This window comes from Euleptes europaea, chromosome 3 (assembly GCF_029931775.1).
Source record: "Euleptes europaea isolate rEulEur1 chromosome 3, rEulEur1.hap1, whole genome shotgun sequence".
Taxonomy (NCBI): Eukaryota; Metazoa; Chordata; class Lepidosauria; order Squamata; family Sphaerodactylidae; genus Euleptes; species Euleptes europaea.
In genome coordinates, this window is record NC_079314.1 from 48,465,393 (window position 1) to 48,484,367 (window position 18,975).

The window sequence follows — 18,975 nt, forward strand, 5'->3', positions numbered from 1 at the left end:
TCTCTCTCTTTGTCTCATTATTTCACTGACAAGAATTTTAGCAATGTCCTTTCAGTCCGTTTTATCAGCTTGCATGGCGTATGGTTTTGAAACAGGTTCTGTTCTTCTGTTTATATTCTATACTTTTTAACCAGTGCAACCTCTCAGGTGGCTTACAAGCCACAGATGTATACAATAAGCTTACAAATATACATTCAAAAATCAATGAATAATATCATCTTCAACTACCATGCAAATTCGCTGAAATTCCTGGGTATTCACCTAGTGAAGGAAGCTTAACAAATTCAGTACCAGGTGGGTAAATGAGGGGAGGAAATTCCATAATCTGGGTGCCAGGCCCAGTGTCTTGTTACTGGTCATCTCATCTCAGCTAGTGGAAGAAAACAGATCTTAATTGATAGGCAGATGTGGTACCATCTGGGTTCTCTTTAAGATGCCAGGCTAAAACATTCTCCCCCACCCCCTGGGCTTTTAGCTAGGCATTGGTCATTCAAATTGTTTTACAGTCTGCTCTAGCCTGTTTTATGAGATTCTTTCTAAGCTGTGTTTACCATCTAGCTTAATTTTTACTGCTAGTTTTTAGTGCTGTATTAATAGTTTGTTCATTTTTAACTAATTGTGACTGTTGGTGTTTATCATGTTTTATTTTCAAGCTGCTTAGAACAGATTTCCAAGATAATACAAAAATCTACAACCAACAAGTTAAAATCCATATGATACAACATATACATATGAATGGTATACTGTCCATAGCTTTTTTATTCCTGTATGCAATGAACAATTAACCACCTTTCAACAAATTTATCTACAAGCATTTTTGTCTGCAATAATACATTAATTTCATTAATAAAGCAATTTCTATAGTTGATTAAGCCACACTGTAAAAACTGGTATTTCTACTTCTGTTTGGCAGTGATAGACATTCTAGCTACAGTTAATAAAGTCACAAGGTTCTAAAACTGTTTGTTCTACTATGCCCCTTGGACAGTATAACAGAATTGTTTTTGGGTCATATGAAATTTCATAACCCAAAATTCCTCTGACAACTTTAACTACATGAGATTGAAGTGAATGAATTTTTGGAAAGGTCCAGAAAACATACAATATGCTTTTAGAGGAAGCTTAACTCTGCCAGCAGATATCCAGTAGATTTTAAGTATATATATGAGACACTTTGTGGGTGTAAAATGGCAAGAAAGATATAACTTTTTAAAAATACCTCTTTAAACTAGTGGAAATTATTCTTGACAAAGAATGAGATAATATCCAAGTCAGAACTTATAATTATATTATTGGTTCTACTTTATAACATATGCCAATTTGTTTTTTCCAAATCTGATAACGTATAAATAACAGAAATTACAACTTTGGACCACCTCTCAGAATCATTTCACAAGTTGTTTTTTATCCTAAGGGTACCATGATTTTCCAATAAGTAATTTTAAATAGTTCTTCTTTGAAAATATTGGAAAAGTAGAGGGGTTTCATTGTTGTTTTTACTAACTAGATTTACCAGTGGAAAAATCCTGGCTATTCTCTAAAAAACACTTCTATTGAATCCAAAGTGTGTTTTCTCCACAATTTAAAATCTGCAATAAATATTATATTTGAGTTTTTAAGTGGGAGTGCAAACATCACTGCTGAGTTCCCTTAAAGTATATACCCTAGATACTGCTGTGCCAAAAATTCTGTTCCCTCGTACTTATCAGTCATGACTAATTTGTTGCAGCCAGGTATGATACCTACCACATGCTTTCTTTCTTAATTCCAAAAATATACAAGAATACTTTGTGCTACAAGTTACTGTTCCTCAAGGTACACTGTTCTGGTTCCTAAAGTGCCTTTTCAGTAGCAGAAGTTTCCCAAGGCTCTTTTACTTCAGCTTTGCACATCACAGTTGGATGCCTGGGAGTTATCCCTGGAAGTGATTGACTGTGCAGCCCACTGTGCAGATTCTAGGCAAGAAAAGGATGTGAGCTGAATCACCCCGCTGCATGTGTTCTGCAAGAACGGACTGTTGAGCCCGACATGCTCTTAACAACTGAAACACCACCACCCCGCTTTCTGTGTTTACTTTTACAGTTTATCTTGCTACAAATGCTCATTTGTTGTAATGTACAGTAACATTTTGAAACAGTGGCAATAGTACGCACAGCCAAAGAATTCACTGCAAGAAGCTGCTTGTAACTCAGCCTTTTGCAAGGGGACTTGTCTCTCTGTTGTCATAAGACATTCCTCTTTTTATAAACACTCGGTACACCAAGGAATACACGATGTTCTGAGTTTCAATCATTTCTGCTGTTCTTGAAGTTCAATTGTAAATTACTTTTGAAAGGGCTGAAGTATTTTGCGAGTTTTTCTTTGGTAGACTGATCATAATTCTTAGAAGCATGATGAAATCCTAGTGGTTTATGGTAATTTCCACAAAAGGGAAAAAATGGATAATAATGAGCTGGAGGTTGGTTATGTGAAATCCCTTATCTTAGTTTGTGTGGAGTTTTCCCCCAGTTCAGAAATAGCTGCTTTGGATAGCAGAATGTTCAACTCTGTCACTGTTCTTTTACTTTTTTTACTGTAAATATCTGCCAAAGTCTGCCTTAATCACCCACTTCTTGACTTCCTTACACAATATAAAATTGTACAGATGGCTTGCAGTAGGTGAAGGAAAGGAAGAATGCCAGTAGTAAAAATCACTTCAAAGCCTTACTGGCTATGATGGTCTGAGGGCACGCCCCTAGCTAAATCTTAGTTTGATCTGTTTCTGTGACACACAAACTTTTCTGTGTGCTGTTTTGTACTAGATTACATAAAAGATTTTGATGCGCTGTGATGACAGACTTGGTTTTGCACCCTGAGCAGCATGTTCCAAGGGCTTGAAGGGCATATTTTGAATATGAACTTGTGTGTTGTTGTTTTTTAAGTATAAAAGCTTTTGGGTCAAACCCTATGACAGACATTACTGTTATGGTTTTAGCGTTAGGTTTTCAAGTGAGTTTTTAATCTTAAATCCGAATAGCGAAGTCGGCCAGATCTTTGGGTGATGGGAGCTGTGAATGGGCAAAACAGATCTTTCTACAAACTTGAAAAGGGCCCTAGGTTTGCAGGAAAATGTGAAATCTTACCCCCCCCCAAAAAAAAACCACATTGGGTTTTTTTAAAAAAATCCAAAAATGATAAAAGGAGCACCTGTAGCTTTAAGCAATGGATTCCCTCAGTGGCTGTTGCTAGGCAACCACTGCGTTCCAAGTCTTGGTTCTGTTAGTAAAAGCAAAGAGGAGGGGGCAAGGCCCTTTCCAGGCCTATTTTGAGGGAGGGGTACCCTGGGGCCAGGCCTGACAAGGGTTTAGGGTTGCAGTTCTGGGTTGGGCAATACCTGGAGATTTTTTTTTTGGGGGGGGGGAGCCTGGACAGGGTGGGGTTTGGGGGGGAGGGACCTCAGGAGTGTATAATGCTGTAGAGCTCACCCTCCAAAGCAGCCATTTGCTCCAGGGGAACTCTACTAGGGTTGCCAGCTCCAGATTGGGAAATTCCTGGAGATTTTGTGGTGGAGTCTAAGGAGAGCAGGGATTGGGGGTGGAAGAGGCCTCAGTTGAATATAATGCCATAGAGTCTAACCTTAAACCAGTTACTTTCTCCAGGGAGATAGATCTCTATCATCTGGAGTTCAGTAGTAATTCTGCGAGATCTCAAGGTCCCACCTGGAGGTTGGCAATCCTAGGACTGGAAGCAACTGGGTGACTTGATACCACCCAACTTTCATGACTTGATTAGGCCTGGCTGCTCTCTACTGTTCAACAGCAGCCACCCTATGGAAGCCAGGGTAGTGTAGCCCTTAGAGCTTCAGAGTAGGATCTGGGAAACCCAGGTTTGATTTACCACATTACTGTGGAAACTCACTGGTGATTTTGGGCCTATCACATACTTTCAGCCTAACCTTCCTCACAGGGTTGTTGTGTGGATGGAAAGGAGAATAATGTAAATTGCTTTGGTCCCCATTGTGGAGAAAAGTGGTGTATAAATTAAGTAAATAAATAGTAAATATAGCTGAAGATGGGAGGTTGGTGAATGGCTGAGAAGAAGGAGAGAATGGGGAAAAGGGGAGAGGATATGGGGGTTACCAGGAAAGATAGAAGGAGGAAATACTATGGGGAGCAGAATACAAGGGAAAGTGAGGTGCCACCCTACATGTCCTCTGATGCGAGTGGGCCTGGCCTAATATCTGGCACCACACAACTGTGCCATAGTTTTCATAGGAAGAGGCTGCTGGTGGGAGTGAGAAGCTGAAGACAGAGGGGCAGATAAAGGTAGGTTGACTGTTGGGTGGGAAGGAGAGAGGGTTGCAACATCAGGTTAGGAAATACCTGGAGATTTGGGGGTGTAAAGCCTGGGGAGGGTGGGGTTTGAGGAGGGGAGGGACCTCACAGAGGTCATAGACTCCAAAGCAGCCATTTCCTCCAGGGGAACTAGGGTTGCCAACCTCCCAGAGGGATAATTCACAGTGGGTAGCCGTGTTAGTCTGTTTGCAGTAGTCAAAAAGGGCAAGAGTCCAGTAGCACCTTAAAGACTAACAAAAATATTTTCTGGTAGGGTATGAGCTTTCGTGAGCCACAGCTCACTTCTTCAGATACAGCTAGAATGTGAATCCATTGGTCTTTAAGTAGAGGAACAGTATGTAAATGTGAACAGCAGGCTTGATTGGATTAGGTGTGATATGCAAAAGAGTCTGTGATGTCCAGGGGAGAGATGGGTGTGGAGAAATCAGCATTGGTAATGGGCCGTGAATGCAAGGTCTTTATTCAGCCCAGGTAAATGCATTGACTTTAGTTTGAATATCAACTGTAATTCAGCAGTTTCTCTTTCCAATCTCCCTTTAAAATTCCTTTGTAAGAGAACTGCTACTCTTAAATCTGCAACAGAATGTCCTGGAAGGTTGAAATGTTCACCCACTGGTTTTTGAATATTGTGGTTTCTGATGTCAGACTTATGTCCATTTAATCTTTGTCTAAGAGACTGACCTGTTTGTCCAATGTAGATTGTGGAAGGGCATTACTGGCATGTGATGGCATAAATCACATTAGAAGATGAGCAGGAATATGAACCTGAGATAGTATGGCTGACATTGGTGGGTCCAGAGATGGTGTTCCTAGAATCTATATGAGGGCAAAGTTGGCACCTTGGTTTGTTGCAGGCCTTGGTGCCAGAGTCCATGTTCTTGTTAAGTAGTTTATCATCATGGGTGAGAAGTTGTTTTAGGTTAGCCGGCTGTCTGTAAGCAAGAAAGGGACATCCCCCCAGTGCTTCAGCGAGGGAAGTGTCACAATCCAGCATTGGTTGTAGGTCCTTAATAATACGTTGGACTGGTTTTAGTTGGGAGCTATAAGTCACTCACATTTACATACTGTTCCTCTACTTAAAGACCAATGGATTCACATTCTAGCTGTATCTGAAGAAGTGAGCTGTGGCTCACGAAAGCTCATACCCTACCAGAAAATATTTTTGTTAGTCTTTAAGGTGCTACTGGACTCTTGCCCTTTTTGACTCCCAGAGGGAGTTGAAGATCACCCAGAATTATAACTGCTCTCCAGATGGCAGAAATCAGTTCCCCTGGAGAAAATGGCTGCTTTGGAGGGTGGAATGTATGGCATTATACCATGCTGAGGTCGCTTCCCTTCACAAATCTCACCTTCCCAAGGCTCCACCCCCAAATCTCCAGGAATTTTCCAACCTGGAGCTGGCAGCCCTAAGGGGGAACTAATCTCTGTAGTTGGGAGAACTACTAATCCCTGTAGTGATTCCAGGAGATCTCCTGGCTCCACCTGGAGGTTGGCAACCCTATAAGGAGAGAAGGAAGCAGGAAAAAGGGAAAGGCCATGAGGATTTTCAGGAAAAGGAATGAGGAAATAGTAGGGGAGGGGGAAATGAGATTCCTCTCGCAAGTCCTTGGGGGTTCTCACTTGTGTTCGTCTAATTATGTCACAGAGTTTTGCAGTTGAATATGGTATAAAGAAAGCTAACACAAGTTTTGGATGTAAAACAGTCCACAACTTTATTAAGTACAAGGGATCTGCAGCAGGCAAATTAATTCACTATACAACAAATGCAGGGTGGGTGATAACTAAGCAGGGTGTGAAGGAGTCAGGCCTCCTGTATCAGCATTCCTGAACATCTAAGTGAGTCTACCCTGGCTCCAAACAATCTCCAGAACTGCTCTGACTCCTCCTTGCCATGAAGTTACAGGTGTTTGAGGAAAACAAGTCATATTTCCCTAGCCAAGAGATTTTTGGATCAAAGATCATGATTGCCCCAAGGAGTATCTGTCCCAGTTACCTCAGCCAAAGATGCCTTGAAATTCTGGTCTGAGTAATATCCCTTTCACCTTTGAATTAATGCTTTAGGGTGGTCCCCAAAGTACCCAGTGCTTTCAGAATAACTGAATTTCCCATTCTGTAACCACCATTTACGACCAAGGATTTCTACCAATACCATCCAATCCAATTAGGGCCCTAGCGAGTCCCCTCCCTGAACTGCAGTGATGTTGGTGGGGGGGGGGACGATCAAATTCCATAAGATTCATGAGGTAAAATAATCATGCATGGACCCAAAAGGTGACTGGCTCTAGCCCACTCAGTTAGGGAGGAAAGGTGGTTGCTACACAGTGTCTGGGAAAACAGCTAGAGGCAGGGCTATACAGGCTCCTCCAGATTTTCCCTATTGGCCAAAAATGAGGGTTGTTTTCTCCATGGGCCATCTTACGAAGTCTACCCCCACACCCAACCCTTTACAGGGAGGGGCAGGAGTGGAATTCAGTACTGCAAGCTTCAATACTACAACCTACCATAAAGAATAGCTCCTCCCCCTTTTGCAAATACAGACTTCAACAACTTTCTTTAAAATTCAGTGCATTATCATTAGAAAAAAGCTGTTGCTTTCTCCTGTTATATGGCCATGATGTTTATTCTAACAAAAAAGAAACTGGGTACATTCTTCTCCCTGTTGAACTGGGGTGAGTGAGCAGAAAGGGAGGCTGAATCAATTTCTTTAAATAATCTATGTAAACATGTCCATTTTAACAGTGTTGTCTTTAACTGTAACTTGTTTTTAGGAATAACTACTGTTTTTCTAATACAATACAAATTGATAGAAGTTTTGAAATCGCTGGTCCACTTACACATCGATAGCACATTAGAAGACAAACCATAACATTTGAGAGTGTTAGTGTTGCTTGCATTTGGGCCTCCATTGGAAAAAAAAATCAGCACAAGCTGCAAAATGTTTCCTACAACCAAATCTATGTGTGGAACATTTTATTCATCCTAGTTAGGATTAAATCCCAATGTTAGAGGATCTTGTATTTTGCATCTGTAGTAGTTTAGCTCAATAAGCACTTTTTAATCAAACCATATATCATATTTCAGATTATATTGGACATAAATCTTTTCCCATAAAAACTCGAATGAGTCTTTAATGTCAAGATTAAGTATCAGTGCATAAACTAGGGGGAAACATCTTTTTTCCTTTAATTATTGACAATAAAGATCTCCCAAGGTGAGAACTGCAAACTAAATTGAGAACCTAATTCTAGTTGTTGTTGTTGTTTTTTAAAGGATTGTAAGCTCCTTAGAGCAATGTCCTGTCATCTTGGATTCTAGAAAGTACCATTTGTATTAATAGTGTTGGAACAAAAATGGAATTCATTCTTTGAATGCATTTAGAAATGTATTTTTTTAACCAGAGAGATCTCCAGATATACTGTCTAAATTGAATTCAAGGATTTTTAGCACTAAATCTCGAGGAGAGATAGGTGAACTTGTTTCTGAATTTATCAAATTTAGGGACATAATTGGGGAAAGAAAATTACAGATACTAATAAGGTTTTTGGAAGCCGTACTGTTCTCTGGTGACTGGTAAGCATACTTTAACAGAATAGTAATTGTCTTGGATATTTATGAAGGTTACAGTTCATTTACAGCTAAATTAATATCAGTATTTTTTGCCAGTATTTGGTGCAGCCTTTGAGATACTTCTATATAGGTCAATTTAAGCAGGTTATGTATATTGGATTTATATTTCATTTGGAATCTTGTGCATATATAAACAGTTTTCACTGATGACCAAACCTGCCTTAATGACCATTGCTAAAACTTAATGAATCTCTAATGCAATTGTATCTTAATTCTTTCCTGTCTGTAATTGGTAATTGTAGGGATATTTTTATAATCAGTTTTCTCATGGGAAGATTGAAAGAGGAAATATTTACTGCTACTGGATGAGAACGTATCTTTCAAATTGGGATTTTGCCTGCCGTCATCTTGCATGTATGTAAGAGCTGGCCAGCTTTGGGGCAGAAAAATCATTGGCCAGGGCTGATCCTGTTATTAGAATTCATGACTGGAAAGCTATTCTGTGTATGTAAGGATCAGAAGAGAGGTTCAAATCATCTGGTTGTATCGTTGCCACTGTAGAAGGAGTCCAGTCATTTCCTGTCTCATGAAAATTCTTGTGGGATAGCTGTGCTAGTCTGTTGTAGGAAAACAAAACAGGCCAGTGGCACCTTAAAGACTAACAACATTTATTCTGGCATGAGCTTTTATGAGAGAGAGGTCACTTCTTCACATACCTTTGTTCTTGGATCATTTATTTTCAAGAAGGGGCACATCTCCTGAACCATCCAAAGCTGGTAAAATGTCCTGTTGTTCACTTGGCCAGGCAGGCGGCTGAGCTGGAGCTGTCTGCCAATTCAGAATCTAGAGAAAAAGACAGAGAGATCCAGAAGGAGGCATGCAAGGGACTGGAGAACTGGAAACTGTCTCAGCAGGGAGCTGTCCAACTTGATACACAGGTTGTTTTGTGGAAGGTGTTCAACCAGCAGTTATAATTCCTAACTGAGTCTTTATATGGAAAAATGATGATCCCACCCTTTCCTGAAGCCAAAGTAGGATCCCTGGTCCTCCAAAGATCTTGAGAGCCATTCTCTCCTTCTGAGCTGGACAGGAAAGTGGGATGCCTGGTCTACCAGGCAGGTGCTCCACTGCCCAGTCCAGGCTTTGACTCATGGCTCTCTTTCTCCTTTCCTGTGGAGTCCTAGGAGAGATGGGGGGATGATACAAGCAGATTGATGTATTCAGGCAGTTCCTGACCCCCTTGTTCCACCACATCTTGAATGGAACCCTGCTGTGATATAGTGGGCGGGGGATCTCCCCATGGAGATCCAAACACCATGGTGGGGGGACTCCTCTCCCCATTAGGGGTCTTCACATGAAGAGTTTTTCTTCCAACTCACGGCTGGACCAGGATAGATCCTGACATAAAACATGTTTGGGCATCACTCCCCAGGACATTGAAATCCAGCATTGTGTCCCACTGCTGTAACACAACGGCTGCAAACCTTGGTCTTAAGGGATAGAGTAAGTGTGGCAATAGTATGGGGCAACCTGCGTTTGACAATCAAAAGTATTACCATCGTGTCCCCATTAAGTTTCACTTGTTTGCTTTCATCCAGTCCATTTCAGATTCAGAATTTTTACTGCCTCTCCAGAAGCAGAAGAGAGAGCTTGGTAACATCTACATATCAATGCTGCTGTATTCCAAATCTTGGGCAATCTTCCCTAGTAGTTTTATGTAGATGTTAAACTGAGTGAGAGATGAGATGGAATCATGTTGTTCACTGTCAGTCAGATGTCATGGAACTGAAACACAGTCTTCCATCTTCCACCTAAACCTTACCAATTCTTAATTAATGTTTTGCTCCAAAAAGATTGCACTTACACTGCTGTGCTTTTTTTTATTCTTTCTTTCAGCTATTGTAATGGGTGCATGCTGGATCCAATTTGTGGCTTTTGTTACAAGCTAAACAAGTCAAGTGTTGTGGAGTCCTCCTGTGTTCCTGTTAATAAGAAATCTGCAATAGAGGCTGCTTGGGGCAGGTATGTTTCTTTTGCTGTTCCTTAATTTTATCAGAGTGACTCAGTAATTTAAATACTAGTTCCCCATGAGAGCCTATCGTTTATATTAAAAATTATGGCTGTTACATCAGTCTTCAAAATAGCATTTGTCATCATCATCATCATCATAACGTTCACCAGGGGTTTTCAATTGTCAAAAATTCTTTCCTTTGGCTTTTATTTTGCCCCCCCTGCCTCTCTAGGAAAATAAAATAAAAACACTCTTCAGTGGAATCAATTTTGTCTGCCCATTTAAAGGTCACATTACATCTCCCCACCCCCGAACATCAGTGGCAAAGAAAAAAAAACAAGTCTTAATAGCCACTGTGCCAAGACTCAGCCGTGACTTCTGAACAAATGTGGTGGTCATAAAGCTAGTGAAGTGACAGAAGGAGGCACAAGTAATGAGAATTAATAGAGAATGGCAAACGGTACACGCGTATACTTCTAATTCTAGGCCTGTGCTCATGCGAAGTGTTGAGAAAAGCCACCATGCACAGAGGAGGAGTGACTGCACTGGGTCCACCCCCACCTGTGTATATTCATCACACATGAGCATAATGCTGTGTACGTAGAGTTTGTACATGCTGTGTCTACGTGGGGACAACAGCCAGTGCATTTGCTTCCCCTATATGTGCATTGGCTCATCGCTAGATATAGATTGTGCATAATTTCCTGTTTACATATGGGAATGTGTGGCAAACTCAAAGCAACTGAAGGTGTGTTCCATTTTCTCCCCACTTCAGGTATGTACATCACAGAAGCTAGTGTTGCATCTGAAATCTTTATTGTTTCTTTGAATAATGTTTTAAAACCATGACCCATAACATAAAGCTTATGTATTCATGGGCTCAGCTAAACAAGTCCAGAATGCTAGCAAGGTTGCTTGGGTAATATATATATATTTGCTTTCTAATTTTATCTTTGGCTAATGCTTGTAATAATAAAGCAGTACTTTTTGGCATATAATCAAGGTGGGCACACTCAAATGAACACAGAGCTGCTGGTGAAAAAGAACGCGACATGATTAAACAGGTCGCAGGGTTGTGGACCTACTTGGGCCGGCTGCAGGGAAAAGGGAGGCGGTCCTCCATCAACGAGCTGCCGAGCTCATGGTCGATCGGGTGGAGGCGCGGGAGAATGACATCGGAGCGGCCACCTGACCCGGGGCCCTCCCCACGCCTATTTAAGTCCGGAAACCATTCTGTTTGCATGCGGGACGGGGGTCTGATCCAAGATGGGAAGAGGTGCCTTTCCTTCCTGTTTGTGGGGACCCCCATAAGGGGTCTTGGGATGGAGTACAACAGTGTTGCCCAGCTCGGGGGCTTGGGTTGGGTGCTCCAATCCCAGGTGGCGCTGGCTCCACACAGAGATTCCCGTCCTGGTGGGCCACCTAAGAGCTACTCCGGTGCTGTCCCAACAGGCAGTTGGGCCGTTTATCGATGTTTTCGATACATCGGATGACAGGGTGGATCCGCCCTCATGGTTTTCCGCCAATGCTCCATTCTGTTGTGATCAATAAAAAGCTGTGGCCATTTATTTCCCAAAACGTACGGTGTATGTGTGTTTATTTGCTGTTTATCCCCCTTTCCCCCCCTTTTCCGTGGAACCGTTTGCCTATGGGACCACAATGACCTTCTGTAATGTCTTCTGTAATGTCTTGCTCAATGTACCCCTTTTCCTGCACAATAGAAATGGCTATCCAGTGTGAGGGCTCGTTCTTATTAATCTTTTTTATTTTGCTGTCAAGTCACAGATGACCTATGGCGACCCTTGGTGGGCTTTCAAGGCAAGAGACGTTCAGAAGTGGTTTGCCATTGCCTGCCTCTGTGTCACCCTTGTATTCTCCACTGAGGCAAGGGCATCCTGAGCTGTGGGTTGTTTTCCTCTCCATCCGGGTAGGCAGGACTAAAATTTCTGATTTCTTGTATCCCTTGGCTGGAAACAGCCTGAGGAAGCCAGTTTCCGTCCTGCCTATCCAGGTAGAGCAGGCAACCTCGCACAGCTCCATGCCAAAGGCTCTATTAGGATTAGTTAGAACTCTCCAATTCTTTTGTCGTCTGCGTATTGTGAGTCCTTTCTTTCCCTTCGTATTCCGATCCAAGCTTCAGCCCTCTCCTCCCTCCTCACTACCCACCTTTGTCTCCCTCCTCCGTGAAAGGGACCTAGGATAGGTTCTCTTCAAAATGGCCGATGCCATTTTAGTACGAGAAGGACTACCAAAGGGGGCTGGTGCAAACCGCTCCCAAGGGCTCCGGATCTCCCAACGGCCGTTCAGGCGGACCATTAGGGAGCTTATTAGAACCGGGAGAGACCCTGGCTGCCGAACCGCCCACGGTTCTAGTTAAGACCAAAAAGGCGTGAAAAGCCGCGCCGCCGCAACTGGGCGGTAGGAAGAGGAGGTGCGCCAGCAAGGTTGGCGCTGGGCTGAAAGCCGGGCGCAAAACACCCGACTCTTCACCGAAAGCCTCAACTTTAGCCTCTAGCGTACAGGCATTGTTGGAGGCGGCGGCAGCGGCGAATACATTCTTCCTCGCCGGGAACTGGCAACCCTGCGGCAATGGGAGGCGGGCGGCCATTTTCTATCTTGGCAAAACACCGACGAGCTAATTAACTATGCACTGCAGCGCCAATGGCAGGCTTTCCAATCCTTTCAGGTTCGTCTTCCCCCACCCATGGGATCGGGCCCCTATGGGACTCCCCCCAATCTTTCTAATCAAACCAGTACTACAGCTGAGGAGGACTCCGGTCCTAGTTCTTCCACTAACCTGAGACATAATGCATGGCCCACAAAAGCAGCCATGAAGGCTAAGTTTCCTGAGTCAAGAGAAGCTCACACTGAGAACTCAAAATCTCCTAACTCCTCTGTAGAATATGAAGAGGAGGAAAAAGAGGAGGGTGAATTTGTTTCGGATGATGAGCCACCTCAGGAGACAGACCAACATAATAGGCTGTTCTCTGGGGAGGATTATCAGGCTCTCTTGGCCAAGGCTATACTTGCTCTTGACCTTAATGAGGAAACAGACCAATCTGATGAACCTAAGTCTAAATGGAAAAAGGGAGTCAAGGAATGTTTTCCTAGACCAAAATCCCTCACTAATTCAGTTCCATTCCCAGAGTTCTTCATCAATGCGGTTAGAGAGGAGTGGGAACATCCAGTCCCTAATAGACAACTTCCCATTAACATCAGGAAATTATACAATCTGGCACCGAATGCCATGGCAATGCTCAAGGTTCCCCTGGTAGACGCCCCAGTTTTGGACCTACAGTCGCCGGGATTGGTCCCAGAGGATGGAGTCGGTTCCTTGAGGGACCAACTCGACAGAAACGCAGACTACCTAGCTAGAAAGGCGCATGAGGCTTTGGCCATGGCTATTCAGGCCAGCGCCACTACCTCTATTTTTGCTAGGGCCTCCTACTTATGGATAAAAAAGATTATTCAATTGGTACCTGAGGACAATCTCAGGGTCATAGGGGGACTCAAGAGAGTTCAAAGTGCCATAACCTTAATGGCTGATGCCTCTCTTGATACCATGTCTTCAGTGGCAAGGTCAATGGCGTCGGTCACCTCCATCAGAAGGGGACTCTGGCTTAGGGCTTGGCCAGCCGACTTGAAGGCCAAAACCACCCTGTTAAGGAGCGTCATTTATTCGGTGAGAAGCTGGACAGCATAGTGATAGAAACAAAAGATAAAAAAACAGGTCCTCCCTATGCAAATTAAAAAGGACCATCGCCCTTCCTCATATCCTTCCTTTCGTCCCCCAAAGTTCTCACCCAGATTCAGAACCGAATATAGGAGAGGCTCCTGGGGATCAACCAGAGGATCCTGGGGCAACACCAGATCCTTTCACAGGGTGGGGGGGAGGTTCTCCAGACCACAAGGGTTCCAGCCCAGATCGGAAAAAGGAGACCGTTTCACAAAAAATAACCCTCAGTGACGCCAGTCACATTCAAGTGGGGGGACGGTTGCAGGAGTTCTCGGCAAGGTGGGCCCTGTCCAAACCGGACAATTGGGTCTCACAGATCCTAACAAACGGTTACCTCCTGGACTTTGCTTCCTAACCACGGGACCGTTTCCTACATTCCCCAATATCGTTCAAGAAAGGAAAACATTCCAGAACCCTAGCAGCTATTCAGCATCTGGCCCACATCAAGGCTATCGAGCCAGTACCCAACCAACAGAAGGGCCGGGGAGTGTACTCCATTTTCTTCACCGTCACAAAGAAAAACGGGGACTGGAGGGCCATCCTCGACTTAAAGTACATCAACAAGAGGATGGCCCACAGACATTTCCGTATGGAAACAGTCAAGTCAGTCGTGGAGTCGCTACTCCCTGGCACCTTCATGACGGCGGTGGACCTCACAGAGGCCTACCTCCATGTTCCTATCCACCCCCTGCACAGACCCTTCCTAAGATTTGCTTATGGACAAAACCTTGTCTTTCTCAATGTACCCCTTTTCCTGCACAATTGAAATGGCTATCCAGTGTGAGGGCTCATTCTTATTAATCTTTTTTATTTTGCTGTCAAGTCATAGATGACTTATGGCAACCCTTGGTGGGCTTTCAAGGCAAGAGACGTTCAGAAGTGGTTTGCCATTGCCTGCCTCTGTGTCACCCTTGTATTCCTTGGAGGTCTGCCATCCAAATACTTGCCAGGGTTGAGGCTGAGAGTCTGTGGCTGGCCCAAGGTCACCCAGCAGGTTTCCATGGCAGAGTGGGGATTCAAACCTGGGTCTCCCAGATTCTAGTCCGACACTTAACCACTAAACCACACTGGCTCTCTATGAATACTTTATTCTAGTTTTATTTTAAAAGTGTGTTGCTGATAACAATGTTTAGGAATCACACCTAAACAGGTCCCAGGAAAGTGTTTTTAGGATTGCAGTCTTAGCCAGGCAGTGTAAAGCCTTTGTTTCACATTCTTTTTTTAAAAAAAGATGGTATATGTTGATCGTGGATGAGTAAAGGTAGTATCCAGATATATGAATCTATGTGGATTTTTTTGTCAGTTCTGGTTTCTTTTATACAATCGCAACAGATTCCCCACTGGAAGCTTTTTGCCATCAGTTCAAGCAGAAATAAATATATTTTGATCTGTCAAGAATGGTGTTTCATCTTTCTATGAGAGATCCTAGATTTCCATTTCTCAGCTGCAATACTACATGTCAGGTGAATAATTCCAATTCAGAATTTGACAGCATTTTCCAAATTGCAGTTGTCAGTTACAGTAGAGGGAATAGGGGAGATGTCATTACCTTATGGTTACCAAGATGGCTGTTTGCGTTATAGAGGCTGCTGTGGAAAACTAAAAGAACAAGCGTGTGTCAAAATGATGGGGAGCAAAGTTTACAGGAGCAGTGCCGTTGTCTCTTCATTTCATTGTAAAGGAACGTGTGGCAGGAGGAGCAGGGAGGATGTGCCACAAGGAGTATCTAAAAATAATAAAAGAAAGCACTGTTTAAGTTGCTCTCTTAAGAAAGGTTTAGCCAAGATGACTGATTCAGGTCAAAGCAGTATTTTATCTACCACTTCTGGCTAGGACCCAGCAGAATCTGTCTCTGAGCATGACAGAAATTATGTTTTAAAATGCACTGAAGTTGTGGATCCTCCCCCCTCCCCGCATAAGTATTGTTAAAGAAAAAGTCAGGCTTACATGAACTCCAAGAATCTACATATCTCATGCCTCCATCCCCCCTCTACTTTTTCCTCCCCCCCCCGCAGTTCTTGCAGCCTCTCCTCTTCTCTCCTACCCACCTACCTATCTGCCCTTTCCTGTTTCTCCTCACAGCCTCTGTTCCCACTCAAGGAAGCACTATTTTCTGTTCCTCTCCCCCATATTTACCTTTTCTTTTTTACCTTTTCTGCTCTTAATCTCTCCAGCTTTGCCTTCCCTGCCTTTTATCTCCCTCCCCCCCCCCCGTTTAAATCTCGCTCCTGTTTAAATCCCTTCCCTTGCATCTTTCAGTGTAATTTCAGTGGCAAATATTTCTTAAGGAAGCAGACATTGCTTCTATCCTTTTAAAACCCCAAATGCATTTTTGTTTATACTGCATATTTTTTGCAAACCTGGTGTTTTCCCCAAGGTTGTAGAATATCCTGTCTGTCCCTGGCTTCATTGTGTGTTTAATTTCAGCTCTATGGCCTGAGTCAGAATTAGATATAATGATATGGGGAAGCCCTGGCTGTCATCACCACAACATAACGCTAAATTCTAACCCCAACCAAACTTTCCCCCAATCTCTCATAATTCCATTATTTCTTTTCAGAGATTTATTTAATTGGATATTGAAATCAATATAGAAAGCAATTGGTTAAGAAATGACTTTATCCACCACTAATCAATTGTGTAAAATTAAGTTTACATATGAACAAGAAGTGACAAGAACTTCATGCACAGTTACCTTTATCATACAGCAAAATGTTTTGGAGCAAAAAAATAAGCTTTGTACTTCCGTTGAGAGTTGCCAAGAGACATTACAATGAAATTAGCTTAGTTTCTACTTCCAGAGAGGTTAACTAGGCGTAATAAACTGTCATTTCTACAAGTAGACCTTAAAAATTTTTTGTAACAGATAAGGAATCAGCCCCTCCCCCCCCCAAAAAAAACCTTATTTACTAAACTGAAGCTGTTTTTAAATTGATGGTTGCATTTTCATAACGTGAATCATAAGTACAGTTTGTAAGAGAGGTCAAATGACATAATTATTTTTCCGTGTTGATTAACAATGAAAGCAGAACTTAAAAATTGCATATCCACATTTGTTACATTTAAACAGGACTAGCTTTAAGCCATTTAAAGCTCTGGTTAAGAAGCCAGACGTTGCAAAAGACCTTTTCTCTGCCTGAGTTGTGGCCCTTCGGCCAGCCGGAAAAGGCAATACTGATCTAAGTGGACCATGATTTATGCATGGGAGTTTTACCCACACTTGGACCCATACTTTCCTGTTAAGAATCTATACACCAGCAGTCTCCAAAACTCAAATCAAGTCCCTCCCCTTTAAATGCTGCTTTGTAATTGGCTTACTTTGCGGTGCTCACTGTGAGAGAAAATCCTCCCCCCCAAAACCCAATTATCACATAAAAAAGCATTTTAAGAACAAAAAATGGAAAAATCTGAAGGGGGGGGGGAAATCCAAGCCTCAGTTTTAAAAACCCTTTCTTTTGCTCAGAAAGAGCTCAGAGGAAGCAGGAAGCATTTGAATGCCTTTCTCTTTACATGCTGCTTTGTGATCGGCTGTGAGAGTGCTTTGCCTTCTGCAAATAGGTTTCAGCTGGGTAGAGGGAAGAATTGGGTTAACAGAGGAATGGGAAGACCTGGACATTGCGAGGGCTGGCAGCAAGGTTATTTCTAATGGTTGGAAAACTCATGCAGAACTCCAAGGAACAACCGAGTCAGACGGGGTGAACGTGAGTCCAAGTATCCATGCGTAAATGACCCAAGAGTATGAAGTTGTGTTTATTAGGGATCCTTGGGTTCATTTCTCTGATTGCATGCTGGTTTGCAGAAACCTTGAAAACATAACTTGTCTAGTCACGCCTGCCTTGTATGAGAAGCAAAGCCCATATCTGCCAGCAGAAGTACTCAAATTACATCTTACTAACAAAAGATGAGAAAGGTGGAAGGAAATCAGTGCGGAGTGCAACACATCAGCAAATGTTGCCTTGGAGTAATAAAAGGCTACAGTAATTTATATGCAAAGTATTTCACGTTAATTGAATACGGTATGAACCATATGTTCGATTTTGTCATGTATTTGCATTTTCTTCCCAGACTCAGTTTTCCCATGTGGGTTGTGATGTTTTACGTCCCAAAAACTTTTTAATTTTTAATTTGCTCTGCTGCTGAGACATTAAGAGGAAATAAAACTACAAAGAGTAACCTCTGTGGAGCACATGTTCACAGTTGCATATCAAATACAGAATTGCTGTATTAGCTTTTCCTCAATACCTCCAAAATTACGTATAGCGACAATTGGCTCATAGGGATGTGGAAAGCCAATATATAGTCTCCCTTGCCCCTGCTGTCAGCAGATAACGAGTGTATTTGAGCACATGAAATATCAACATAATAGATGTTCAGTATGTAAGCTTTAATTGTGATGAATTTATTAATAACCATGAATGCTGGTTCATTAAATATGCAAATAGACTTCGTCTTTGACTCTTCTAACCACTGTCCTAAATGTCAAAGGCTGGATGGGTGTAAATTTGTTTGACCACTAACATTAGGCAATATACTGGGGGCTTCAACTTTATAGAGCTTCAGTTTAGAGTGCTCCTTTCTATACTAGGGTTGTGAACTGCCAGACGGAGCCTAGATATCTCCCAGAATTACAGCTATCTTCCAGACTACAGAGATTAGTTCCCCTGAAGAAAATAGCTCCTTTGGAAGGTAGACTTGATAGAATTATACCCCTTAGGGAGGTGCTTCCCTTTCCTAAACCCCCACCCTCAAATATCCAGGAATTTCCAAACTGGCAACCCTAACTGCCTCCCTTTCTCTGCACCCCTGGGGGGGTGTCCATTTCTGACTATGAACAAATGTTCTCTGTAAAAATATTAAAATATCCAGATGATCATTTCCTAATTTACCCAATATAACTTGTTGCGGTATTAGGCATTGAAATGGTTACTGATGCAGTGGCTCAAAAAGGAAAGGAGAAAATAAGGTGTGGGTAAGTTGTAAGTTTTTTTTAATTTTACAAACTTTTAAATAAAGACGTATTGTGTTAGTAGATATCTCTTCCACACACCCCAAACACCCCAAGTATATGATTTGGTTTTTCCCCTCCTACTTTCTAATTTGCTGTTCTTGCTATTTTGTTTCTAGAATGGACTTGGGATTTTAACTGTTTTATATATATTGCATTTACCTACTTTGGTGTGAACCACCTTGGGTGTGAATGTAAAGAGGCCACACATAAATATTTTAAAACAAATAAGTTGAAGAAAATATCCACTGAATTTCAGAGAGCAACTAGCGTATCCCAATATAAATATTTGTGCTGTCTTGTCACTCTTGCACTACAGTCC

General features: G+C 42.5%; 1 protein-coding gene across 1 annotated transcript in view; it reads left to right on the forward strand.

The window, feature by feature from the left end:
* SLC2A13 (solute carrier family 2 member 13) overlaps positions 1-18,975 on the forward strand; it is a 140,820-nt gene that overhangs the window by 103,793 nt on the left and 18,052 nt on the right. Inside the window, exon 7 of the mRNA XM_056847038.1 lies at positions 9,798-9,923. Within this exon, the coding sequence (XP_056703016.1) occupies positions 9,798-9,923 (126 nt within the window). The remainder of the gene's footprint in view (positions 1-9,797; positions 9,924-18,975) is intronic.